A 28,000-nucleotide genomic window follows, 5' to 3' on the forward strand; every position below is an offset into this window, starting at 1 on the left:
TTGTTTTTAACTCAAATGTACACTACGAGTTCTATATTCTAACTATAAGGATTAAGCAATAATAACTTACAAGGCCTTCTCTCTCACAAATTACAGCGCAAGAGAGATTGCTTTTTATGGTTACACGGGGGTTTCCTTTCAAGAATAAATTAAAATAAAATAAAATCAAAAAGACCTCCTCCCCCACCCCCACCCCCCCCCCCCCTCAAAAAAAAAAAAAAAGTTAGTTGCCGAAGCCGAATGGAGACTTTTTCCTGCTACCACCTTCTCCATATTGCTCGTTCCATTTCCTAAGCTCATTCATACTAGTAGCATCAAAGGCGATCGATGCTCCCACCTAACACCAGCAGTAGAAGGATCAATTTACAAACAGATCTAACAGAAACTATAGCCAAAATAGACTCACTCATAACTAATAGATCTAAGCAGGTTTCAGTGCCATCTCATAGAAATGGGTCATCTATGATGGAAGTTTGATAATTCACCGAGTCATCATAGTCCAGATGGATGAATAGGCACACTAAGCACATTTGACTGGTGTGCCAGAGAAGAGAATATTCCCAAACTGGTCTTAAGATCACAAAGAGAAGACAGACCATTTTTCATCATTCGAAGATCTAGAAGCAATTCACAGGAAGGGGGTAAAAACAGACACCCTTAAAATCTTCAATTTGTAGGAGTTAAAAATCAGAATAAACCTATTTTCAATCAAACTGGTAGATAAGTCATCCAGTTTGGGCAACCAACATTTAGTAACCAGGGAGTCTTAAAGATTTCATCCTACAGGGGAGCCTCCAGCTGGATTGGGTTTTTGATCGACCACAAAAGGAGTATAACACAGACAATTAATTGGTCATCCAAATCCAGTCATGGGACAAATATTGCACAGATTTCACAAGGAAATATACAGAGAATCAAAGAAACGTTCTATACCTTAGATTTTGCTTGTATGAAATCGTCCAAATCAAGTGGCCTTAGAATGGGAACTGTTTTATTTGTCGAACCACCCTAAAGAGAAACATCCAAAATATCAAATAAAAAAAATTCTGACTTGGAAAGAAAGACAACCAATATCTAACCAACAAGTCCAAAACTTCATACATTTTTCTCTTCTTCCAGCAATTCCTGTACAGGCCTATAAGCTGCAGCAATACAAAGGTTCTGCACAAAAGGAATGCAATGAGAACTCACCATTAAATTCACAGAAAGGCACCACTATTAACTATTACCTTCAAATCACTCCCTGAATATCCTTCTGTTGCATTGGCAAGTTCATTGAACTTGAAGTCAGGTTCAAGGTTTTCTTTGGCAAGAAATATTCGTAGGATCTTCATCCGGTTTTCAGAGTCTGGTAGGTCCACGTATATCCTATATCAAGAGCCAGCATAACATTGTAAGCAAAACTTAGTCTTGCTGTTTAAAAGAACATAAAATCTGTACTACTAAATGCACAGAAACTCCTACCCGTTTGACAGTGAAAAAAGACCAAGAACCTGCTTCACCAAATCCTTTAAACAGGCTTGGTACAATTTTTTTTTTAATTTCTGTAGTAACACAGTTAGTATTTCTTTACTGCAATATCTCACTAGTAGTCCCACCCACCTAGGATGAACATCCAATGCACCCAGAGAATATTGTTTTGAAACCCCAAAATTACACCACCAATGATATTATCAATTATCTCAAGACAGACATTGATTTGTTTCCATCCACTCGTAGACTAGATGGTAATGCATTAACTCTTAATGGATGAATCATGAATCTAATATATAAATATATAAACTATGACAAAAAAGAAAATGGTCAAACAACTAAAACCTCAAACTTTCAACCATTAGCCAGATTCCTTTCCTTCTGACATCTAAGAAGATGTGTTGTAATGATCCCCTTCCTATGCTGGCTTCTTCCCAATATTATATGAATATAAGCCCTATGACAGGGATCCAATCATGAGACATAGGTGCAACATTTGGTGCATCATACTTAGAGAATTATCACAGATGCAGTAACTCATTTAAATCAAAATTCAGACTGTACACATATCTCTTAGAGCCATCAGATCTCATTCCTTACTGAATTCTTATGCCCTTATTTATGTTTTCAATGCATGAATCACAAGAAAAAGAAGAATAAGAAGAAGCCTTGTCTCAAGTAAATGGGGTCGGCTATATGGATTCTTGCCTTCCAATCAGCTCTATTTGAGGTCATGCTAGATACAAGGCCTAAGCTATGTATATCCTTTCTCACCACTTCTCTTTAAGGTTAGCTTAGGTCTGCCCCTGGCTCTTCTAATTCCTTCAATCTGGATTAGTATATCACTTCTTCGAATAGGGGCATCTACAGGCCTCCATTAAAAGTGGCCGTTTACAATGCATGAATGCAGCCCACCAATATGGTGAACCCAATTCCGAAGGCTTCTGTACAAGCTGAGTTTGGGAGCAGTTTTCCTACACAGCCTTACCCCTGCAATTTTTGTTGCAAGTTTTCCTACAACTGTTGTCCACTGACCATTGAACCAAGTCCTGCCCTTGCAGCACACAATATACAAGAAACTGCACTTATCCCTGTAACTGGAGAAAAGAAGTCCCATAATCCAACAAATTTCTTAGCTTTATTAGATAAGCACTTTCTACTTCACTAAAAAAAACTGAACCAGTAATTCTGCATTTGAGCTGTATCTTGTTGAGTTCTCCAGACTCATAGCCCTTAATCCGTGCCAAATTTGAGAAGATCAAACATCAATGGAACCTAAGAACTTACATGGTTAAGACGACTAAGGAACATGGTTATCAAAGCGTCTGCCTAGGCGCGCCTAGGCGGCAAAACGGTTTTTGAACCGCTTAAATTGTGACCGCTTAATTAACAGGCTGATTTCTTGTTGCTTTTTTCCTTAGGCACTACCGCTTTGTCGCCTTTTGCGTCATATTGCCGCCTAGATTCTAAAGCAGCATTTTTTTTACATTTTGTAATTTCTGCATATTATTTATTATTTTTTTTAATCATAATTTATTCAACAATTCCGTATATAAATTTAATTATGTGAGCCATTTTGCAATCGAGGCCCAATTTGCAAATGAACTCCGAGGCCCAAAGTGCCTGTCGACAACAGAATGTGAAGCATGAGCCATATTCAACATTGATAATCAATGAATCATTAAATAAACAATGACTTGAAAATCGGAATAATGAGATCTATTAATTTATCATTAAATAAACAATGACTTGCATCTTATGATGCTTGATGAGATGAAGTTATGTTTTTATTAATTTTTTTGATAATTTTTTATAATTGTGATTCTTGAATTTTTTTATTTTTATTTTTATGAATGTGATTGTTGAACTTGAATTTTTTTATTTTTTTTATTTTTATGAATGTGATTGTTGAATGTTTGTTTAGTACTTTAGTTTATTATTAAAAATAGTTATATTAAAAATATTGACTAAACCGCTTTGGTCATTTTATTGCCGCCTAAGTGCCGCTTAGTCGCCTAATTGCCAAGACAGAGCCCCAATCGGTTTGGTCGCTTTGCCGCTTTAATAACCATGCTAAGGAAGTCTTCCAAGCAAAACATCAACAGCAGTGCTCAAATCCTGGCATGCATACATCTTTGGAACATCCTTTTTACAGATAATAACAATTGTCCAGGATGCAAAGATAACTGAATTCAAAGAGAGAGCACGTTACCTCCTTGGCAGTCGACGGATGACGGCATCATCTAGGTCAAATGGCCGATTTGTGGCACCAAGGATGAGAATTCTTTGACTATCTTTTGTCCTTAGCCCATCCCAAGCTGCCATAAATTCATTTCGCATTCTTCTAGTTGCTTCATGCTCAAAAGCACCACCACGGGCACCAAGCAAGCTGTCAATCTAAATACATCCAAAAGCAGAGAATTAATTTCATCCAGTAACTAAACAAATGCAGGTTTTGAACAAACCATGAAAATGTGTAAGTGTGGCACTTACAATAAATCCTGCTAGTTATAAAAAAGAAAAATTACAAGTTGAAAAAGAAATGGTAATATTCGCCAAGCCTGGTAAACTATGTCCACTGCTGTGGCATGATATGGGTGGTATCCATGATAGAAGACCCACTAATCTCATGGGTCAGCTTTTGGCTTACTAATAACAAATGGCATGAATCAACGAGGCCAAATGCCTATAAAGTTGCAGAAATAAAACAGAAGTGCCACTACACACCATTGGATGGTTGGACCACATTCCCATTCTTTTATCCAGTTTTTAAAAGGAAGGGGGGGGGGGAATGAAAGAGGGATGGAGAAAAGTGGTTCAGATGTCAGGTAATTCCTTGCTAAGGTTTGACGACGATAAAATGATTTCGACTATTTATGGAAGTGACCAGTCATTCCAATTCAGTAACATCCAAAGGAATTCTCACCTCATCAACAAATATGATAACAGGTGTCAGCCTACTGGCAAAAGAGAAAAGGGCCTTTGTAAGCTTTTCAGCATCTCCAAACCACTGATTCACAAGGAAAAAATGAAAATATTCAATATAACAGCTATGAATAATATTTGAGACCAATACTCCTTATAACTCATCTTAGATGTACTTCTAATTCTTCAAAAAACCAAAACTTGCCAATCAGACTGCTCAACTGATATGCATGTTCCAATCAAATTTCTTGTAATATCAAGGAATTAATATTGAATATTATACGGATCCCAGTACATCTAAATTTCAAGAAATGAAAAACATTCATAAGTAGAGAAGTAAGTGGTTTGCTTTAAATATTTAGACATGCCAATAAGAAAAAAAATTAGTACAACAATAAAGATATGCTGGACACAGATCTCAACACCACTGATTTCATAAAAAAGAAGAAAAAAACACCAAATTTTTATGAATGAATCATAAATATGGAGAAGGAACACCAACAAAACTGACCAAAGACCTTCAGAAATGTGTACATGTTTATGTTGTGACAGGAGCATTAAATGCTACAGAAGACCATGCAAAAAACAATATGGATGTGGCATCCCTCATAAAGAACTTCTATCACGGAAGCTTGCAACAGTCTGAGTACCTTTGATGTAAGTGTTGAACCAGTTATGCTAATAAAATTGGCTCCCGCCTCTGTTGCAAGTGCCTTGGCAAGAAGAGTTTTCCCAGTTCCTGGAGGGCCAAATAGTAGTATCCCCTTGCAAGGCTGTTGACAGTTCCACACAATCATGAGTTAACTGGGAAACTGAAACCTAGGTACTAAAAAGCCCCAACAACCTACCTGGGAACTACACCCAATAAAGAACGAAAACAGGAAGTACCCGTAATAGATTTCCATGTGAGAAAAGCTCTGGTCTCCTCATTGGAAGAATAACAAGTTCATTTAATGTCCTTTTTACATCTTCAAGGGCACCAACATCATCGAACATGACTCCAATTTCATCTGGTGGAACAACTGCTGAAACGAAATTGGTTTCAAACTCATCCTTGGCGAGGCTCTGCCACAAATTAGTGGTGTTATAAATGACATCACCAAGATACCATCGTCAAAGAATTAGCAATGTGGACCAAATAGAAATTGATACCTTCAAATGGTGTGAAGGTTTCATGGATACTGTTTCCTGCTCCTTTAACCTCAAAATTGCAATTTCAAGGCTTCACATGAAGAACAACAGAGATTAACTTCCAGATCATACAAATAACTAGGACAACCAGTACAGGAATAGAAGTTCTCACCTTTCTCGTGATACAGTTAACTTTTCCCCCTTTATAGATGGAAGAAGGCAGGTTGATAGGTAATGATTTCTAGCCCACCCAACAACTTTCTCAGCCTCTGTACAAACACTCCCACCCCAAACCCAAAAAAAAATTAATAAAAAAAGTAAAAATGAAAATCGCAAGGAAAAAAGAGAGTATTGCAACATATATATCCCTAGCAATGACTCATGCAAGCACTTTGATTGTCTGAGTTTTGAAAACAAGAATCAGTTAGGTGAAGGTAATAGATAAATAGGTAACTACTTAAAAAAAGAAAAAAAGCTGCCTCTTAACCTTCACCCAACAACTTTTTTTTTTTAAATAATAATAATAATAATAAAAGCTGCTCCGTCTCCCAACCCAATTCCTTATCTTTGTTTTGTCCGGTATTAATGTTAGAAAGAAAACAGCTTCGTAATTTCATCCAAGGAATAAAACCAGAGAAAATTATAGCAGTGATGTGATCGTAAATAAGCAGCTGACGTTTATTTAAAAAAAAAAAATCTTTCTAAAGCAATTTGAGTTTGGTCTCAGGTATAGATAAATAGCTAACTAGAAACATGCAAGATCAATACTCAAAATAAAAGTCAAAAATCGAGAGATCAGCAAGAGGGAAGTGGCACCACCTCCCAATCACTGTTCCTTATTTATATTGGTCATGACATTTTATTTTATTTTTGGTGAAAGTTGGTCATGCAATTAATGTTGGAAAGAATGCAGCTCCTTACTTTAATCCAATGTTTTTAACTTTGACAAAATTATAGTAGTATTTAGTATCCAAAATAAGCAGCTGTCATTAAAATGAACACATTTGCGACAACAATTTGAGTTTGGTCTCAGGTGATAAGACTAAAGACTAGATTGAAAAGGAATATGTAGACACTGCCATTATTTGGGGATATGTAGAGAATTTTTAGATAATGAATTACTTTTTCTTTTTAAATGTGACCTAAACTTCCTTTAAAATTTCTTCCTCCATTTTATTGTAATAAGAACTTAAGCTCTCTTAATTTCGAGTTAAAAAAAAAAAGGAAATTGAATTAAAGAAGAGCATTAGCAAAATATTGAAATCTTCATATAAGATGAGTCCAATCTGAAACATGAAACTACTCCATAAACAGTATGCGGAAACATAATCATTTGGTAACACTCTTAAACACGTGCAAATTTAGATTCATGGAAACCCTTACTTTGCTTTGTCAGGACCACACCATCTGTATTTAAATGTAAAAGCTCCATGCAGCACAGCTCATGCTCCTCTAGCACCTGAGGTTCACAATTTGTAAACAATTAAATTCAACTTATAAGAAATTTCTGTGGAATGAAGCATAGTAAGTTAAAAAAAACCAAGAATAGAACTCACAAAAAAGAGCATGCCTCTTGGCATTATTTATTCACAAATAACAAGTCAATTGATCAATCAGAAGAATTCACAAATAACAAGTCAATTGATCAATCAGATAGAATGAAATATAGCATCCCCCCTTACCTTCTGTAATTCAATTAAATTACTCCGTGATATGATGATTCTCCTGTCTTCTTCAACTTGTTTATTGAATGTTCTGAGAAGTTCCTCTTCCTACAAATAGCAAGAAAAAAATTTAGCAGGCAGATAACTCACAAGCATATTGAATAGGACCCTGCAAATGCAAATGATAAAACCCTGCAACACCAGCTCATGGCAGCAACCCTCAGCCACACACCACCCCCCGCCCCCCTCAAAACAAAAAAGTGAATTCACTTACACAAACACACTACAACTAAATAGCATGAAGATGAAATGTAAAGGACTAAAGCAAGACTCCATTACAATGAAATTCTGCACACCTGAACATACCCCTTTGATATGCCCCAACTGAGGTCTTCTCTCGTCCCCTCCCTTTACAAAATTCTCTCTTCCCCCCCCCCTTCTTTTCTTTCTTTCCCTCTGCCCTCACCACCCTAATATAGCCTAAAGCAAATCCCAACTCACTCCCCCAACTTTCCACATAGGCCAACATGCGAGTGTAATGTAGTCTCATTGGGATGAAGGCCATAAACCAAGAATGCTTGATGAATACCAGGCAAATTAGGATTTTAAAAAATCTTGCAGCTACGGGATTATGAGCTGTTTAAGGATTTTGTTTTGGTTTCGGATTCAAGTTCCAGAGGTGTTAGTGATTCAAATTCTAGGGTTCCTGGGTGCTATTTTGGGCTGAAACTTGGAGTCAAATGCTTGGGAAGTGATGGGGTGGTGACCCTAAGAGGGGAGGGAATTTTGTGCTGGGGATTAGGAATTATGGAATTTAGGGTTTTGAGGAAAAAGAAGAGGGGACCGATGGTATCGGAGGGAACTTTGGCTTGGTGCAATGAAGAGAAGAGAAGAGGGAAGGCTATGGGATGATGGGTTACCAGTTTTGGGAATCTGCCGCTGGAATTCCCTGCACTTGAAAACTCTAATACCCTATTCAATCCTTCATCTCTTGCCGTAACTCTCTCTTCAATAATTTTATTCATCAAAAACTGTCTTGTTACAAGCATAGACTGGCTATTATAGCCTTTAGTACTAACCCCTACTAAGACAACATCAAAAGCAGAATTTAACTAGGACTTCCAACTTAAATTGGACTTCTATAATAAATAGGACTTCTACTTATCTCCTCCTATGCTGACCTAAATAACCAATTCAAAACAAAATTAAACTTAAAACAAACTCCTGAATATAACTAAAACCCTGCTTGGCTCTAGTAGGACTGTCCAAAATTGCCAAAATAACCCTCCTGTAGAATCTTGCTACTATGCTGTTGGGGGTGCCGTAGGCTGCTGGGCAGAAATCCTAGGCCTTCTTTTGGGCCTTAATGACCTTCTTGGGGTGTTTTTTTTTTTTTTTGGGGGGGGGGGGGGGGGGGGGGGAGAACCTACATCAGTGTCCCAAATAGGATTCAGCCACCTATCCCCCACAAGTTTGGTTTGATTCCCTACAACTTTCCTACGGAAAACTAGGGTCTTAACACAAATCTTAGACCTAAGCAAGATCTCTTAGACCCAAGCAAGATCAATTGGCTGAAGAATGAAAATGACAGCTGATGAATCCACTAGGGCTCACTGAAAATTCTATAAATCTACACAGCAATAATAAAAACAGTTTATTCATTAACAATTCATACACTAATATAGACCTTCTGAAAGTGGTCTATAAAATAAAACGTTGAAAATAACACTTTCAAAAGGGTCAATAGATCCAAACTGTAACGTATAAAAGTCTTAATAAAAATCACTTCCTTCACTGATAAACTAGTGCAGGCATACATAGACCTAAATATACTTTCTGCTGACTCAAACAGCTGGATATCTGACATCTATGGGATTTCAAGAAACCCAAGAACAATAAATAACTCCATTCAAATTATGATATCGCATTACTGCTGAAACACAGCTCCAACTGGACATAACATCTAACCTACCAAACATAAATAAACTTCTTTTTTCATAGAAGCTATAAATAAAACCCCTGCATAATGATAAAATTATCCATTCCTATTCTCTCAAGTACCCCCTCAAAGTATGCCCCATAAGAAAGAAAAATATTAAAATCTTTGAAGGTCAGATTTGGACCTAGATGAACCCAAAATTTCCCAGGTTTTGGGTCTTGCGGGGAAATTTCTGGCCAAACTCGACATGTATGCACTTTGTTGAACCTGATCGAAATTCGGATTTTTTTCCTTTTTGCTTTGAAACTCTGTAGTTGTATATTTCTTCACTTATTTTTTATGAAGCCACTGAAATATTCAAAAAATCTGGTCAAAACGTGATATGACCTGATACTGACCTTAAGGTTCATCTCAGTTTACTTTCTGTTGAAACCTAGATATGCAGTTTCAGCTGAGATCAAGTCCATGGTCGTTACGGTTCAAACTTCCACCACAATGACATGGCATTATAAAACCTCATAAACATTTTCAAACACACAAGCTTATAGATTTTAACAGAGTCAGATGTAAGGGTTGGCACGTGGCTAACAAAAACCCTGTAGAACCAAGGATCAAGATATTGGTTTCAAACAGCTCAAAACCAAGACATACCAGATCCTGTTTTGAGGTATCAACACTTTCTACCCTGGCCTTCCTAGGTTAAAACTCAAGGTCAAAAAGTTTGAAACTTGACTCGGCACAAAACCGAGACAAGTCAGATTTTGATCAGTTCTGAACAAGATTTTGTTCTATATGCATATCTGAACCTTCTGAATTCTGTGAATAGTTGAGGCAGATTATAATTGCCAACATTGAACAAACTATAAACCATCATTCAGTGTCAGGCCCAAGTGGATTTTGAATACAATAGAATCAAAAGGAACATAAACTTTTTTCGGGCAATACATGTCCTCCAAGCTCCAGCCCACCCCCCCCCCCCCCCCAAAAAAAAAAGGGAAATAAATAAAAAATTATAATCCCAGACAGGTAGGATTTGATCTCAGAACATGCCAATAACAGATCACAGTCCTCTCCAGCTGCACTGGCTGGCACCTCCAACAACAGACATAACTATGAGTATATTAAATGCATAGAATTTTTTATAATGGATATCTTCCAAGTTGATGGTCAAAACCCTACTTTTCTTATCCAATTCTGCACAAATATTTTTGGTCCATTGCTGGCACGCTGCATCGTGATAATTTGGAAAGGGGAGTGGATCAAGAGGAAGTCTTGTATCTAGAAAAATTTGAAGTTCATCGACTTGGAGAACCTTTGGCATTGGCCTCTATCCTTTATGTATACCAAAATGTGTACTCTATTTTTTATCTGGCAGCAAGAAATTCATTGCAGTATTTAGTTCAAAGAGGGGGGGGGGGAATGAAAGAGAGTTTCTCTTCCCTCACACTAAAATTCAGAAGCTGGAATGTTCAGATATTCTAAATAATTCTTTGCATAGCAGAGAGAAAAAGGGGGGGGGGGGGGAGCATGAGAAAGTTTCAATTAACATTTAGTGGTACATATCCTCAATAAACTTTTCTATAATTCAATATACTGAATTACTTTGGTAAATATTTACCTTTGGAGGAAGAAAGCAGAGAATGTTATTAAAAAGCTTGTATAAATGATTGTCCTGCGATCTCTTTGGTGCTTTTAACCCCTCTGTAAGCCGTTTCAGGGAGAGAGGCTACATTATCAGATATGAAGATATGTTATTCAAAGCTAAAAAGACAATAAGTGAAAAACATAGTAAACACCATGTCCACAGTACATCTAAATATATTAAAAGTTCAAAACTACTAAGAGTTGCTTGAGCTTGACAGCTAATAAAATTAATTTGGCAGATCAATTCCTTTTTCAAGACTTGATATGGAAGAAAAGTTTGCAACTAAAGATAAAAAGAAAGTATATTGCTATATAAAGGGGCAAAGCAGTCTTTTCAGCATCGCCACACAATTTTCATTGAACCAGACGTAGTGAAAATCATAGAGCATCAAGTAGAAGTATCTGGGTGCATAACTTCGAATATAAACAAACACCGTAACTGATCTAGGAAGAAGCAATGTAAAATTAGATTATCTACAGTTAAAAGATGACAGTCTACAAATCCCAAAGCAAAGCTGTCAATTAGCCAACAACCAAGCAGACTAGCCAATCAAATAAAACTGACATTGTTACTGCCTGTACATGGTAAACACTTTTTCTTGGGGGGGGGGGGGGGGGTTATAAAGTGCATTGAAAATATGTCAACCCAGTATAAGCCATTTCCTGTAATGAAATTAAACCATCTTTAATACTTAAAGTTCAAGAAATTACTGAAGTCACACAAGTAACATCTTAAAAAACTAATGAACAAAGAACACATATTCATCAAATCTGTAAGCATAACGGACATTTTATTTAATTGCATTACCTTCCAAGTAGACATCAACTGGTAGCTATCTATCAAGATTGGATACCTCTATAAGGGGTACTAGTACTATGGAAATTTGTACTCTTTTTCTTTTCAATTGGCTCTGTGTGGTTGAATTTATTGGTTAGAATTTACAGGTTTATTTTGTTGTTTTAGGTTACTTGGGTTTGATCTGATTGGTAATTTAATTTTTATTCAATCCTTTCCTCAGTTTAGTATATAAGAAATTGAGAAGCACATATAGCTATTTTATTTTCTATATTTGACTGTTGATTTGGACTTGCTTTGTTGAGAATATGCATCTATTGACACGCATTATCAAATTTAACCCAATTTTGTTTTAGCTGTACAACTGAGAAAGACATTAATCTGCAAGTCATTTGATAATTTATCCTTATTATTTGGCATGGTAACCAATTTTTATTTATTCCCAAAGTTAAGGAAGACTTTTTTTTGGTCAAAGTTAAGAAAGACTTGAATTGGCTTACTCTTATTGCTGTCCAAAATTTTTCACATGATGGAAAAAGTAATCATAACAGATCCAATTTGTGCAAGAGTGTATTTCTATAGGTTGTTCCCCATCACTGAGTATTCACATTAAATATCTTAAGATGGCAAGAAGAAAATTTAGTCCAGATAGTCTGCTTAGGGTGGATTTAGTTGTGTTTTCGACAGATGACTGAAGAGAATGAAAGTGCATTGGTAAAACCTGGAATATGTCTTGCAGTTGTGATTAAAACTCTTAATCGTGATGGATTCTAAGGCCATGAAGAGTGGATTTTCCAATGGCTAGTACCTTGATTTTATTTTTTTCACTGCTGGTTTAACTTCTCCTGATATTGATGGATGTTCTTATCTCCTCCAGTAGATATTCACTTTGAAGTAAAAGTTTGCAGAAAGGGCTCACAGATATTAGTGAACTACAAAGCTAACTTATTGGATTTTAACTCAAATCAATAGGGCACTTGGAACATGAGCATGTCTCAAGCATGTTTCAAGGGGATCGTGCTCTGAATCCACCAAGATCTTCCAATGGCATGTAGTTTTACACTAGACTAAATTGAATGGAAATGATATTTTGATTTATTGAAGTCAATTTTGTAACTACTGGAAATAGATGAGTGAAACTGTACCCTAATAGGTACTAAATTGAATATTTATTAAGTCATTTTTGTAATTACTGGAACTAGATGGGTGAAACTGTACTCTAATAGGGTACTAAATTCAATGGAAATGATATTTCAATTTGTTAAGTCATTTTTGTAATTACTGGAAGTAGATAAGTGAAACTGTACCGTAATACTGAACACCAAAATGTCCTACAACTGTTTTAAGAAAAATTCTAGATAGATCCGTCAAATGCTTAGCCACAACCAAAGAACAGTAAACAGGTAAAACTCATTTCTGGCAAATAACAATGTTCCTATAGAATAGTTATCAAACACTGCCTTATTTTTTCTACTGGCCAAAGTTTTGCCTTTGTTTCCTTATTCTCAAGATATACTAAAAAAAACCTTCTAAATCTATTTTAACATCATTCTATAGCTTCACGCATACGTTTTCTGGACCCTTTTTTTTAAATCCTAGATCATGCAACCAGTGTGACACATATGAGCCTCACTCTCCATGAATATAACAGGTAAAATCAATTAGCCAAATGAGAACATTGAAAGAGAATAACATTTTAACATTACAAAACCAAACTTCAGTATATGTAATGAAAAAATTCTTACCAGCTTACCAAGATGACCCAGATTGGGAAGAAACATAGTCTGCCAGGCAGAATAAGAAACATTAGTAACATCTTCAAAACATAAGATAGGAAGACCCAGACTGTCATACAAAAGGTACTCAATGGAAAAAACCTTGAAGCTTACAAATTTCTCTTTCTCTTTAGAAGCTGTTCCTGTTTCGGTTTTGTTCTGTCCACAAATCAAAACAACAGGTCCAGAGAGTTGATCAAACATTTCTTCAACCTTATGGACAAATTCTTTACGTTTTGACTTGGGAACTGCCCTTAACAACCACTGGTAAGAATCTGGGAAATAAATGATCAATGGCTGCAAGGACGGCAAAACCTGCAAATAAAGGATAATTAATCTTCAAGTTTTAAGGGAAATCCATGTAAGTGAAGATAGATATTAGAAGAAGATTGTAATACTCAAAAGATTAACCTTCCAATCATTGGAAAAACAAGAAACATTACTGTCGTAAACTCCTTATACCAGGAAATTATATTTCACTTGTTTAAATAACCTGGTTGAACAACTTACCTCACAAAGTGACTCCATTGCTATATACCAGTCTTCAGATTGAATATCAAGGTCAGTCTCAATATGCTGAACTGATAATAAGTAACACTTGATCAGATTGTAGCATACATATATGATATATTATATTACATAAATAAACCATGTGTATCGCTTCAAATTTAAGCACTTCAATTGAAGTATATGGTAGAAAAATTCCACTCTATTTTATGTCTTTAAAATATCCAATTAAAACAAATGAAAACTAGAAAAGTTCAATAACGAAACTTTCAGCAGAAGAATGCATTCACTTGCAGAGAAACAACTTAAAAAAAAAAAGTTCCATTTTGAATCCTTTATTTATCCAGCATTATACAATGGCAAGGAATCCTTCTATGAACCATGTTAGGAATTTGAAAAAGCTCATAAATGTCAAGAAGTATTGTCGTGAGGAGTGTGGAGTATCCTTGTTTTAGTTGTAGTCGTAGTTTACTTTCTATTTCTCTTTTGGTTATTTACTTTCCTTGAAATTAGACAAATACTCTTACTAGGTTCCCTACTTGGAACCAATACTTTAAGTTTGATCCAGGTACTGGGGATATACCATGATACGTTGATTCTAAATCCTATTATTATCTAGTGTTATCCTCTATCTTCTCATCATGTCTTCTCACTTTCTTTTTCCTTTTACTTCTCTACTTCAAGCTTTGTAGGGACTTCTCTGCTGCTACATTAGATATGTAACCAGCCTCCATAAATGATTGAATGGAAGTAAGAGTTACAAGGAGCACCATGGCATGCATTAGCTTTATATTTGTAAAATGCAATCTTGAAATATAATCATGACGACTAAACATATAAGAGGATAATAACAAGTCAATGGTCGAGAGTTCACAATAACTTCACTCTCTCCCTCTCATGGTCAGTTCAACTCCTAAGAGATTAGAAAACTTGGACCCCTCAGCAGGAAGGAAGACACTCATACTGCAAGCCTCAATCAGTAATTTTTATTTTTTTTATAGGAGTGCCTAACCCATTCCCTTCATGACTGCCATGACTTGTGAATAACTTCCTCTAGAACAGCAGCAGGGGTCATATTGTAATTAAAGGAGACGTATCATCTCAGAGGAGAAAAAATTATGTTCTAGCATTATCAGAGCAAACACACCACCAACAGTAGGATCAAATCGGTGCAAATTGCGAACATCCCCTCTCTTTGAATGTTTATTTTAAAAATCAATTTACAAGACAAAAAAGACTTTTTCAGACATCGTTCACCTCCTATTCAATGAGGCAAATCTTATTTCCTTTCTTGGTCAATGAGACTAATCTTATTTCCTTTCTTGGAGTGTATTTATGTGGATAGACCTAACCAAGGATCTGTCAAAAGGTAAGACAAATGTCTAAGTCAACCCAGGAACTGAAAGCGTCTAATCTGGCTCGTGACTACCTCTCAGTCAAAGAAGGGCATATGAATCTTTTTTCAGTAGAATGAAATAATCACTACACCCAGGAGTTTCAAGGCAAGGGATATGCCAACTAATGGGCTAGGGCAACTACTGCCATGAACACTACGGAACTAGCGGTAATCTACCTGACACTTGGGGATGCCTATAGGTTATGTGAATCATAGTTGCAATGTATCAAGGTGCCTAGGTCGCCTAAGTGGGCGCCTTGCCTGTGTTGGCTTGCCTTTCACCTCACTCCAACGTCATGGATTGCCTAGGCTGCAAACTATGCTAAAACTGAAAAATCCCAGTGGAACATCAGCTTGCAACAAGATCTAAGGTATAGGGACAACTGAGAAGGCATAACGAGGTCAAGGGAGTCTGAACAAGCTCTCCCTGATGCAGATCCAGCACTGAATTAGCCTATTTTCCTCTGAAATCATCCTAGGGTTGATTGATATGGGTATTGGGCCTTTGTCTAATACATTTGTGTGACCATAGACCTATTTTGTGTGCCCAAAAGTTTAGTGCTAAGAACAAGAATAGTTTAATTAATTTTACTTTAATTAACATCAATCACTTAAGTTATAAGGGCAAAATAAGCTTTTCTTATGTTTTTATTTCAGTTATAAGTGTCCTCGTCTAAGTCAATTTGTTTCTATATTGACCAAGTTTCTAACATTGAGTTAGAGTCCAGCATGGAGTCCAAATTAGATTAGGATTCCAGTATGTTATGTACAAATATGCCCCTCCACTCGATGGTGAGAGATCAGATTGAATATGGAACAAGAAAACTTCTCTTTTGAGTATTCCTCTTGTTTCTGTTGGTAAGTTTTGGTTCTGTCATTTCGGAATTCAAGATCCAAGGGTGACAAGGTTCTAAAGATGAAATCAAGCCTAGACACCTACAATTAGCTGAAGAATGGAGTTCAACCTTCGTTCTCCATCTAATATTCCATCCTCAAGCCTCCATTCAGGTATTACTGACAGTCTATATCAATTGCCTTTTCTTAGCACATTTCTATCTACTTTTCATGAATTTTCAGAGTTCTCAAGACAATCAAAATCATAGTAGGATCTATGCCAATCTAATTGTTAGAACTGTCCCACACTTTACGTACATCATCTTCCCCAACCATAGTGACCTTAGAATGCAGCTTGACCCCATTCTGACCATCCAATTTTAAGATATAAATATCTTCTTGAACTTTTCATACTCCCTCAAATCCTAAAACAGAATCCATCTATCTTCTAATTTAGCCATCCAAACCCAACCAACCTTGGGGGATCATATCCCTGTACCATTACCTACATCCCTCTAAGTTTTGCCCCATTCCCATAACATTTCATCACATATCTCAAGCATCTGCCCCTTCCCATCACTCTAAATCTCTCCAAGGCTAACACCCCATCATCCTTGAGACCACTTCATCCCAATTACCCTAACCAGGGGATTCAAAGTCCGACAGTCCAAACCCAATCAGAAAATCCATTCAGCAACCTTCCCACACCATACGATGGAATCAAGATTTAGGCCTGGAAACTATCTAGCCACAGAGATCTTGGAAGACTAAGCCACATCCAAATAAGGCTGCATTACCCTATCTCATCGATTCTCAAATCAATTTGGGTGCATTTGGAGATGGCTTAAATGGCCTTAGGGTTGCTTTGGTCAGCCATTGGTTAAGGCGCCACCTTGGCAGATTAAACTCCATATAGATTTAACAGTCTAGCACCATGGTCTGAACTGTTTGACACCTAAACAGTAATACTGGACGATTTTAGAGCAAGGACATGAGCAAAAGTTTTCCCAATTTTCAGCTTCTCAAAGAAGTGTAATAAGGACATTAAGATTACAATTCATAAAGGTCTAAACAGAAACCTAGGAATAAAATAGAGGTGAAGGAGAAGCATACCATGAATCCAATAAACTGAAGATTGTGCAGCTTGTTCCGTACTTTTGTCATCCTTATTCCCTTCGGCTGTTTTCTTTTCAGTACTATCTAGAATAACAGCTACTCGATTGCCATTCACCTCATAAACCTCCCCACGCTGCCCACTTGACAAAGGTCTGCACAAGTGTTGACTCTAATAAATATCAGGATAAAAGCATCACAGACAAGTATGGAAACATATGCCCTGGAAACGTTTATTCAAAAATATGGAAAACAGGGAGGCTACCACAGACAAATGCAAACAGCTTCCGGAGGAGGTCAGTATAGCTGGCACTCGACAATAGGTGATCCAATGCTAAAGAAGAACTTAAAAGATCAAAAGAAAAAGCATCTAATTAATATGAAAGGTCCCAAAGGTGCTCGAGAAGGCCGTACGTAGAAAAATATGTGACAAGAATCCAGGCCAGCATGTTTCTCAAGTTAAGAATGAGAATCAAGGTCTGATGATTTCATGATCCCAGAATTTTTCCAAGTTTCAACAGTTACTGAGTTGAAACTTCAGGTGAAATAGAAAATATACAAGGTCCAGGCCAAAATTTTCAGCTTAGTATCTTTGTATTACAAATATTTTCTGAAATATAGCTCATATTTTAAATACCCAATGAGTGGGTAAAAACTATACCATGGATTCTATAAAATTCCAAGATCATCCATTATTTATGGGTGGAAGAAAAACTAAACATTCTTTTATATCTGTTATTTTATTTACTTAAAGAATTATTTACAGATAAGAAAATACTCCCCATTTGAATCCAATAAAAAAACATTTTAGAAAAATCCAATAGGGTATAAAGTCAAGCCATAAAGGCAACTTTCAACTGTTGAGTTTTTTAACAAAAAATCTGAAAGTTTCATAAATTGTAGCATTGATAGACCAAAACCAACATGGTGACAATAAATTTTACCTTGGGAGTTTGAAAACTTATTTTCATTCAGAGTGACTACAGTAGCATTCGCCCCAATTGAGGTTTGTCCAAAATATAATTTTGTTGAAAAGCTGGTTTTGTGCTCAAATACAATATGTTCTTTATTCCAACAAAATTATTTTCCTGACAAACCTTATATGATGCAGGTTAATGCTATTACAGCCGCTCTAAAATGAAAATAAAGTTTTAGACAGCAAAACAAAAACTATTTTGCTGCCTTTTTTCTATCAATGATAAGATACATGGAATTTTTAGATTAGGGGGAAAAAATCCCAACATTAGAAAGATGAAAATTGCAATTATGACCGAAAAATCAGTTTTCACTCTTGAACTACGGTATTGACTTTTATCCTGTTTGAATTTAATAAAAAACAAGTTTAATGACCCAATTAGGTCATAAGGATTAAGGCACCCATAACCATAGTTCAAATTTAAAAAGACACCTGGCCAAACGACCCTGATTCAGCCATGAAAGAAACCATGCCCAAAATCAAAACCTCAAACTCTGCACGAATATGCATAATGACCATGCTTTACAGTTTTTGGTGAGATACAAGATAAAAGGTAGCGTTTGTAACATCTTTAATGAATGGGTCGACTACTAGGGCAACAATAGAATCTTACTGACTACATATTCAATACATGCAAACCAATGAATTGCAATTGTCATGTGATAAAACCTTTCTTCTCCCTCAAACAAACCTGTAATTTCTGATGGATCAAACACAAGAACCAGCACCTTTCTACTCCCTGAATTAACTCGATTGACACACACACACAACACTTGAAAGGTAGAACCCGATTTGTAAAAGAAAATATAAATAGCTAATTACACTCTCTAACTAAACTCCATTACAGATCTGAACTCACTATTCACAGTGCCCACCCAAGGGCCCTTCCCCTAAGTAGCCTTCTCCACAAAACTGAATGCATCCCCCCCCCCTCTCTTTCTCTCTCTTCCCCTTACCTCCTACAACATAATATAGATCCTAAAAACCTAACAAACTAACTTTCCACACATCCCTTCCACATGTTATTTTGATAACCTACGACTACCCCACCCCTACACACCCAACATGGTGTCCTATCATCATGGTATCAACACTAAGACATGTCAAAAACTTATGAGGCTAACAGATCTACTGTGGCTGAGAGTCTTTCTAATTACATATCTCAAAAGCACTTTAGCAGCGACACCCGGGGGGGTGTATGAGGTTAGTTTCAACTAGCTGCAATGACAACTACTCCCCAATGAAAACAAAACCATAAATCCAGGAGGAACAGCATCAAGGAAATACTCTCCAAATAAGTGACTTGGGTTCATTCTTGATTAGTTCCAAATCTTAAGAGTTCGAAGAAATCATTCAAAGCACAAGGTTCATTGAGAGAGTCAATAAATGAGTATTGCTTATGAGATAATTATAGGGAAACAGAAAAAGTATTCTATAACCTTTACAGCTTGCTAAGGTTGCCAAAAATACATCTGATGACATCCAGTGACTGACAATCCCACCCCTGTGGGATCTAGGGAGGATCATAGTGTATGTAACCTTATGCCAACTTAAAAGAGAGGCTGTTCCCAGTATAACATTAAATATGCCCCTGCAAAGCATATAGACCTCAGTGTATTCCAAATATTTTATATGTAGTAGACGGTGGCAATTCATCAAGCATAACCATGATATGCTTCATAACACTAAAGCTCAAACTTGAGGAAGATGACATTGGTCATTTTTGTGTGTTATAAAAGGACTCTTAGCAATTACACATCCCAAGAGGAAAGCATTATATATGCTCATAACAAGTATATACAATTTATTCTCCCCCCACCCCCCCCTGGACAAAGTATCTACAATTTATTCAACCCATGAAGATGAGCAAATACAAACTTCTGAGGGCACAACTAGCCATGTCATCCAAGGACATTGAAAACTAGATGAACCTACCTGGTCCCAAACTATCCCCAAACATCATATAGACTTACTACCAATAACCAGTTAAGAAACAAATATATGATCTCAAATCCTGGTAGACAGTGGAAAAATAATGAAAACAGTGTTTATTTATAGTGTTAAGAGCAAGACATGATTCAGCACTCAACCCAACAGCAGTCCTCAATATATCATGAAGACTTACCAACCCACCTGCCACGTAAAATGGTATAAGCACTTGTTGGACCATCAGAAGTTGGTATTTTCCCCAATATGATCCTGTGATACAATATATATGTTAATGTCTATGTTTGTGTAAAGTCACAGCTCATTGGTGATGACATAATGATTAAGAAGGATTTGATCATATACACCTATGACCCTCTATGGAAGCCAACCAGCTAATGGTCCAGACTATCGTCATCTATCCCCTGAGACATCAACATCTTTTTATTTTCTTTTTCTTTTCTTTTTTCCTCTCCCCTCACTATATGGTTCCCAACCAGGTCCTACCCCAGACGAGAGAGAGAGAAAAAAAAGGAGCTAATCCCAGGGTGCAAATGGACCAACATCTCAAACATTCTGTTTCACTACGCATTTTATCTCAACTGTGCATAACAAAAGTAGCCATCCAGAACAAATGCATATTGGGTTATGAAAAAGAACCGACAAGAACCTGTTATCAGCTTCAACATGTACAGGAGGCCCAACATATTTCACTCGATCCCCTGGAAAAAGATGACAGTAAGTAGAACCAAACATTCAAATTAAGAGTATCCAAGACAGGACTAAAAAATACCAACTGAAAACAAAAGCACATCTCACTTTCAAACAAAAAGGTATTGTTGCCAAACACATCAAAGTGATTAAAAGTAAGAGAATTTCTGACACAATTTCAATCATAAATATAGAAACACCATTGAAGGGACACAAAATAGGATTTTTATTTGCAGCAGTGGCTGCTGCTTGCTGCCAATGGTTATGATTTGGCCACGTATTCAAAAACAAATCTGACAGTTGCAAGAGAAACTGCGGAGGTATATATGTAAATATGGAATCTTATTTTCATATCTAAAGGTTTAAAATTTTCTTAATTTACGCAATCAAGTCCCTAAATAACCGACTCAATCCCAAAATTTCCCAAACCCTATGTGCTCCTCCGCTCCACCTCCCCCTCCAGCCATCATCATCGTTCCAAGTTAAGCTACATTGATCGCCCTCTCATAACTCGTTGCTGCTTGCCTGAATTTCCCAGTCATCTTCAATCATTTCCCGAAGCTCAGGCGACCCTTTTACTTTCTGAAAGATGTCCTGAAAATTGTTCATGAGGAAGAGATGAGACAAGAAGGCATCTTTGTAGAACTTTGATTAGCCTTCTAAATTGGACTCCAAGATCACAATGATCCAAAGGGCCAAAGGAGATCGGTTCTCCTGCTCTAGAAACTCCAAATCAGGAGTGGAGGAATCACCAGAGTGGCATGAGGCAGTGGAGGGCTTGGAGACGATTAGCTCGAGAAGGGTCTGCTTGTAATCAGAGATGAGACTGATATAGTTCATGACATAACTGGTTCAGGGATGAATTGTTCCCCCTGGAACTGGAATCCTAGAGGTCTCACGTTGCATGGCATTTTTGAACTCAGACCGCATTCCCCTCAAGGCTTCTGTAAGTCTTGATAGAATCTCGGCCACTTGAACTCTGATGGATTCAGATGATTGGACCCAAAAACGACATCGACATCTGGTAAGAGATCATTCAAGGCGTCATAGAGGTCTAGAATCTTGAAGAGTTTCTCCAGCGATTGACAACTGCTGCGATGCTGATAGCCTCAACATATAATGGCTGGAGGAAGAGGTGGAGCGCAGGGGCACATAGGGTTTGAGAGATTTGGGAATTGAGTCGGGTAGAGTTAGGGGCTTGATTTCGTAAATTCTGAAAACTTTAAACATTTAGATAAATAAAATTTTATATTTACATATATACCCCTGCAGTTTCTCTTACAACTATCCAATTTATTTTTGAATACGTGGCCAAATCATAACCATTGGCAGCAGGCAGCAGGCAGCAACCGCTGCTTCAAATAAAAATTCCACAAAATGTACAAAAAAGGTGGTTACATATGCATACTATAAGTATCGAGAGACAGATTCTCAACCTTTCCTTTACACGTCAGTCTTACCCTTCTCCCAGTAATGATTCATCATATTGTCAAAAAGATAAAGCTTGACATTTCTGATCCTAATTGGACAAAAAATGTCTCAAAAAGCTACCCTAAAGGTAGTAACAAAATTGAATAGCTAAGAAAGATAAGCATAGCCCACTCCAGCAGTTAAAACACTTGGTTAAGTAAAGTTTTGTATTCAATGCATCGAGAACCTTCACTTATTCTAAGAAAAACACTTGGTTGAGTTTTTGTATTCAATGTACCAAAAATTTTCACTTACGGTAATTTGCAAGAAAGCAGAACTGTTATAGAAAAAATTGAGGCCATCTTAACAGAAACTGTATGCAAGTAAAAATAGGTAGCATTTATCCTCAAGTGTTCGAGTATCGCATAGCTCTGGTAACTTAGAAGGGCCTTAACATACTCTTCATTATTCATTAGCCCCCTTGCATTGAACAGTAGTCCAGAAAAAAAAAAAAAAGGAAAAAAACAAATACTAGCTGAACCAATCATAGGAGCAGCACAGGTTTTCATGGCAGCAATAATCCACATCAAGTGTGGCCTTTCTTCTTAATGTAGCACTGTAATTGAACGGATCAAAACAGTACCAAAACCAAAACGCAAAAAATAAAATCAAGATTTAGGGAGAACATTAATGGAGATTTTTCAGATGGCCCCCAAACTACAATCAACCACAAGAAAAACTGGGCGATGTACTTGGAGAAATCATTAGGTTTAAAGATATGTCAATCCTAATTGGATTACTAAAGGGGTATGACAATAAATTTACCATTCAACATCAAATTCAGAAAATAGGAATATCTAGATCAATTGATCCTGAGTATATATCATAATTTGCTATATTCAGAGCTCCCATAACTACAGAAGCATAAAACTAATGAGTCATAATATGCAATTATAGGACGAGGCTATTGAAATCCACTTGAGATAATAAACTACTATTACTGAGAACAAATTAGGTATTATGATATTCAGAGCTCCCATAACTACAGAAGCATAAAACTAATGAGTCATAATATGCAATTATGGGACGAGACTATTGAAATCCACTTGAGATAATAAACTACTATTACGGAGAACAAATTAGGTTTTATGCCAAGAAGACCCATAGAAGAAACTATTTACTGAAGAAACTCGGAAAACTGTTTTATTGGCCTAGAAAAAGCTTATAACAGAGCAAATAGAGAGCTAATCTGGTGATTAATAGAGAAAAGAAGTGATTTAAGTGTACATATGGATATAATTAAGGATTCCACATATATACAATGAAGTGACTACTGTAAGAACTACAGAGGGTCAAGATAGTGAATTCCAACTAACAATTGGGTTACATTCAGTATCAGATTTAGTCCTCATTTGTTTGGACTATTGATGATCTAAACCAAAGACATCCCAGATGAGGTTACAGGACGCTGAATGAGAAATTGCCCCAATCAATTCTGATGTGGAGCTAGGTTGCCAAGTGATATTAGAACTGTCACATGACCAATCAACAGAACAAGTGTGTGGCCATTCTATCAACATATAATAAGAGTCCTTTGACTTGCAGATACTACAATAAAGAAGACCATCTATAACTTAGTATAAAACATGATTCAACTATGATCACATAACAGCAAAGAATGAGACAAGATACCTTTTCTAAAGCTCCGCTTTGATTGATCTGAAGTCTGAGCAGCATCTGACTTCGCTGATTCCTCGCTACTTCCCAATTCTTGAGCATCTCCCTACAAAATATACAGTCCTCATATAACAAATCCATTTTCACTTGTTATTAAATTACTACAACTAACAGGTAAGACTGAGGGTATTGTGGAGAGAAAACACTTGAGTTCAAGCCATCAAGACACTTCTATATGATTTTTACTTTTTCCATTTCAGGACTGATGATGGTACAATAGTATATCCTTTTTCCACATGTATCTTGCCCCTATGGTGAAAAGATATGCAATCATTGAACATTAACTCTCTCTGTAGGATTCACAAAGAAAAAGAATTGAAACCTCAATCTTTGACCACAGCCATAAAAGTTACAGAACACAAAATTACAGATTGGTAAGTGTGTCTCCATCATGAATCCTACATGCTTCCTTGCACATGATTCCTATTTGACCCAAAAATATTCTCTACAATTTCTATTTGACTTGAATATTTGCAAAGTAGGCCACAGGAAGAATACAAGCACTTTTTTTTTTTTGGTGGGGGGTTGTAAACCCCTGAAGCTACCTTTCAGTAGGTCTGATCTTGAAAGAGCCTGGCAGGCATAGGTCGGAACTCCGGAGTATTAAAAGGTAAGGAAAGCAGCATCCTGAAAAGTTTCCCTTTTTCCTCTTCTGGCTCTTATGTTGAGGGAGCAGGACCTATGTTAAATTTGGCTCTTCCATTTGGTCAACCTAACTGGTCCAGATAAAAGAGCAGCTGATTGTCTAAAGATGGATCTCATGCTGTCATATAGTACATTACACAACAATACAGCATCAACACAGATGTGCCTTCTCAAATTCATATACTAGCCAACAGACTTGCATGGGAAACTAACTGGTTTCATGAAAATTTCTCATTCATAAATCTTAAGTAAACTTTTGCATCAGAGATCCATTTTGACTGCCTAGTCTCCTGATGGTTAAAAATCATCCCTTACCTTCACAAGGCCTTCAAAACCATGAGGCACAAGCTTCTGAAGGACTTCAGCAGATGCCTGCACATCAACCTCCTCATCATCATCACTACTATCTGATTTAACTTCACTGCTACTTGGCCATTCTTCTTCATTGCTTGCATCATGTTCATCCTCCTCCGACCCTGAAGAACACTCCTCACCCTCAGCATTATCATCATCCGACTCATTTTCTGACCCTTCTTCCCCAATATCCTGCACCACAGTTATAATAGGCAAGAGTTGCCATATTTTCTTCATGATCAGCAAAAAACAAAAGAACTAAAATTTCCAAGTCAACTTCTCAAAGCCATCTTGAAGCTTACATAAGGTGCAAGAATACTACTATCGAGAACCAGCAGAGGGACTTTTAAATCCCGTGCAAGCGCCCTTACTAATCTTTCTCGGTAAAGCTCAGTTCCTGTAGGAAAAATTAACAATTCAGAAATTATATAAAACATTCACCTCATCCGAATAAAAATGGAAAAACTGAGCAGATTAGCTTTGCCATGCAACCTGGGACACTCTGAAGCAGTATTCTTCCACTTGAAGAGTCCAAGCGAGAACCATAAGCTGCAGCAAACTTCTTTTGTTTCAAATGGGTAGTGGCACATTCCACTAATAGATTTTTTGTCTGTTCGCTGCAACAAAGAAATACAATTATGTTGGATGAGGCAACAAGCTTTAGATGTACAAACAAGGATAAATACAAAGATATAATATAGGGGTATGAGAAAGTACTGAATATAATATGGAAATTTATCCCATGAAACTGTAATTTTCTCCCATGGAACGACCCTCCTCAAGAACTCATTTCTGAACTTTTCCCGTCTCGACATAAATGGAGACTCCTTTTTTTTACTTTCGATGGATAACTTCTCATTATTCAGCCACTCCTTCTGATCTTGCTCCCCAAGCCAGGCATGCTCATCACTATGCCTCAAATCTGTCCCAACCTTCTCCTGCCATGTATTCCCCTTCTCAAAATTGGAATCTTCAACCGGAACATGTTTATCCTCACTCGCGTTCCTTCCATCACCTTCAGAACTATAGAATCTCAAGAAAGCATGTGCCGAACGAGCGTCAAACTTCCCATGGCACAGAAGGTTGTTACTTCGAGTAGTAAAACCAGACCATAGAAGTGGATTTACATGAATTTTGTTGATCAGACTACTTAACCAGGGGAGATCTCGGGCTCCAGGTATAACTCTCTGATGGCAAAATCTGTACTGCAAGTCCTGCCACTTGTTTGGCCTAATCAAACATTTGGATGATTGGATCATATAATTCCATTTCTGACTCTTGCACTTGAATCTACTATTGTACATTGCAATGATTTATTTCCAAACTCAAAAACAAATCAAGGAAACAGCTGGCTTTGATCCCATCAATTAATCTCAATCACCTGAAATTTTGAACAAGCCCGAATCAAAGATTGCGCAAAAGCAGAAAACTACAGTGCCAACACCAGCCTAAGAAATAAACTACATGAAAGCAAGCAGAGAGGTACTTAAAAGAATGGAGGGCAGGGACCCCAATCGAAAACAAGGTGCGAAACGTGAACCTTACTAGATACGGGAATGGGGATAGACTGATTTTAACCTACCTATGGAGAGCTGCGAATCCTTAGATTGCCACCAACTAGACTAACGGCATGTATATATATCTTAAATGCAATGAAAAGTTATAGATTTCGTGATTCAGGCTCAAATACATCTTAAAAATTAAAGGTTTAGCTCTATCTGGAATGCTTTGGTATTACGGGAAGGGGAATTTTCTCTTTTTCTCTCTAAATTCAATGGGACAATACAGCCTACACTGAATTTGAAGGACAATATTTCAATGCTTCACCTTAAAACTTCAGAGTAACACAACGTAAAAGACGCAGAGGAACGAAGAGAAAAAATAAACAAAATCCAAACCCTAGATGAACATAAACATCGAGATTTCAAGTTCGAAAACAGACCTTTAAAGAGGTCGGCTGTGATTGTAGTAGATAGAGAGCTTCAAAACCGTTTATCGAACAACTGTTTAGTGAAATTCGGCGTTTTATTAATCCAAGATTTGAGGTCAAGCTTTTCGCCTGGATACAAGGATCAACGAGTGCTTATCCGGTAAAAGGATAATTCCTAAATTTGCTCTTTCTCTTCCTATTCTCCTCCTCTACTCCTAAAATTTTTCTCGTTCCATCATTACGAAGAACGGCACCATTTCTCACAATCCACCTTGTGTTTATGGTTTCAACAACACCAGCGACTCCAGGTTTCTTCGAGTACTAAGGTGACTGCTGAGGAAGAAGAAGGTTAGTGTGAGAAAATCACGCTTCCGCTGAGTTTCTGTGGCATGTTCCAGGCTTGTAAGACTGATCTCTGATAAGTTTTTAAGCCGATTACGCTCGTCTTCCTCTTTCTTTCACTGGTAGGGAATCAAAATAAAATCTATAATCTATTGAAAACTGACCCAATTAATCCTTGACCTATGTTCTGGCCTAACCGTAACGTGGTGGACGAAAGATGTTCATGTACATCGGTTGAACCAGTTTCTACCGGTTGAAGCCGATTTGATATGAATAACGACTCAATCCGATAAGGAGGTTTTCGGTTCGATTTACCGCTCCAAAATGTAATCTTGTGATGTGTGAGACTTCGAATTATTATCGGTTTTAGGGTTTAGATTTGGGTTTGAGTTCATGAGGACCTAAAATGCAAGGGGTGTCCGAATTCCCTCCAGTTAGGAGTGTCAATTTGCAATCCAAATTCGAAGTGTACTGGTCCATTATAGCCTGAACCGGCCTTAACTAAACCTTAATGGGTTGTGTACCAAACCGTAACCTGTTATAACCTGTGTTATAGTACCTGATTTATAGTTTTACATTCAATCTTGTTTAAATCGTCATATTACCACTATATAGTTGATATAGACAATCATAAAAATTGAGCATAAATTCAAAGGTCAGATAGTCATTATACAATATATAGTGAACAACCATGATGATGACTTGGGTTCGCACCCATTTGGCGGCATTAATATAAAGCTTCCCCTTGAGGAAGTAAATCATGGTGCGTGCA

General features: G+C 37.0%; 1 protein-coding gene across 2 annotated transcripts; it reads right to left on the reverse strand.

The window, feature by feature from the left end:
* LOC149009249 (uncharacterized) lies at positions 1-27,373 on the reverse strand. 2 transcript variants are annotated; one of them, XM_089164104.1, is made up of 25 exons: positions 26,899-27,373; positions 25,674-26,337; positions 25,449-25,573; positions 25,259-25,353; positions 24,918-25,148; positions 23,913-24,003; positions 20,770-20,821; positions 20,307-20,372; positions 17,198-17,352; positions 13,858-13,928; positions 13,462-13,662; positions 13,318-13,356; positions 10,751-10,858; positions 7,212-7,301; positions 6,913-6,988; positions 5,702-5,798; positions 5,551-5,620; positions 5,287-5,463; positions 5,049-5,171; positions 4,400-4,483; positions 3,686-3,870; positions 1,230-1,368; positions 1,102-1,161; positions 934-1,008; positions 1-337 (listed from the first exon to the last, which is right to left on the reverse strand). In XM_089164104.1, the coding sequence occupies exons 2-25, from the start codon at positions 26,258-26,260 to the stop codon at positions 224-226; spliced, it is 3,111 nt and encodes a 1,036-aa protein (XP_089020230.1). In that variant the 5' UTR covers positions 26,261-26,337; positions 26,899-27,373; the 3' UTR covers positions 1-223. The 2 variants fall into 2 exon arrangements, with proteins under 2 accessions (XP_089020230.1, XP_089020231.1); XM_089164105.1 differs by lacking the exon at positions 20,307-20,372.
* Positions 27,374-28,000: the final 627 nt, after the last annotated feature.

Source organism: Hakea prostrata, chromosome 7 (assembly GCF_041222555.1).
Source record: "Hakea prostrata isolate BN-2017 chromosome 7, UWA_Hpros_2, whole genome shotgun sequence".
Classification (NCBI taxonomy): domain Eukaryota; kingdom Viridiplantae; phylum Streptophyta; class Magnoliopsida; order Proteales; family Proteaceae; genus Hakea; species Hakea prostrata.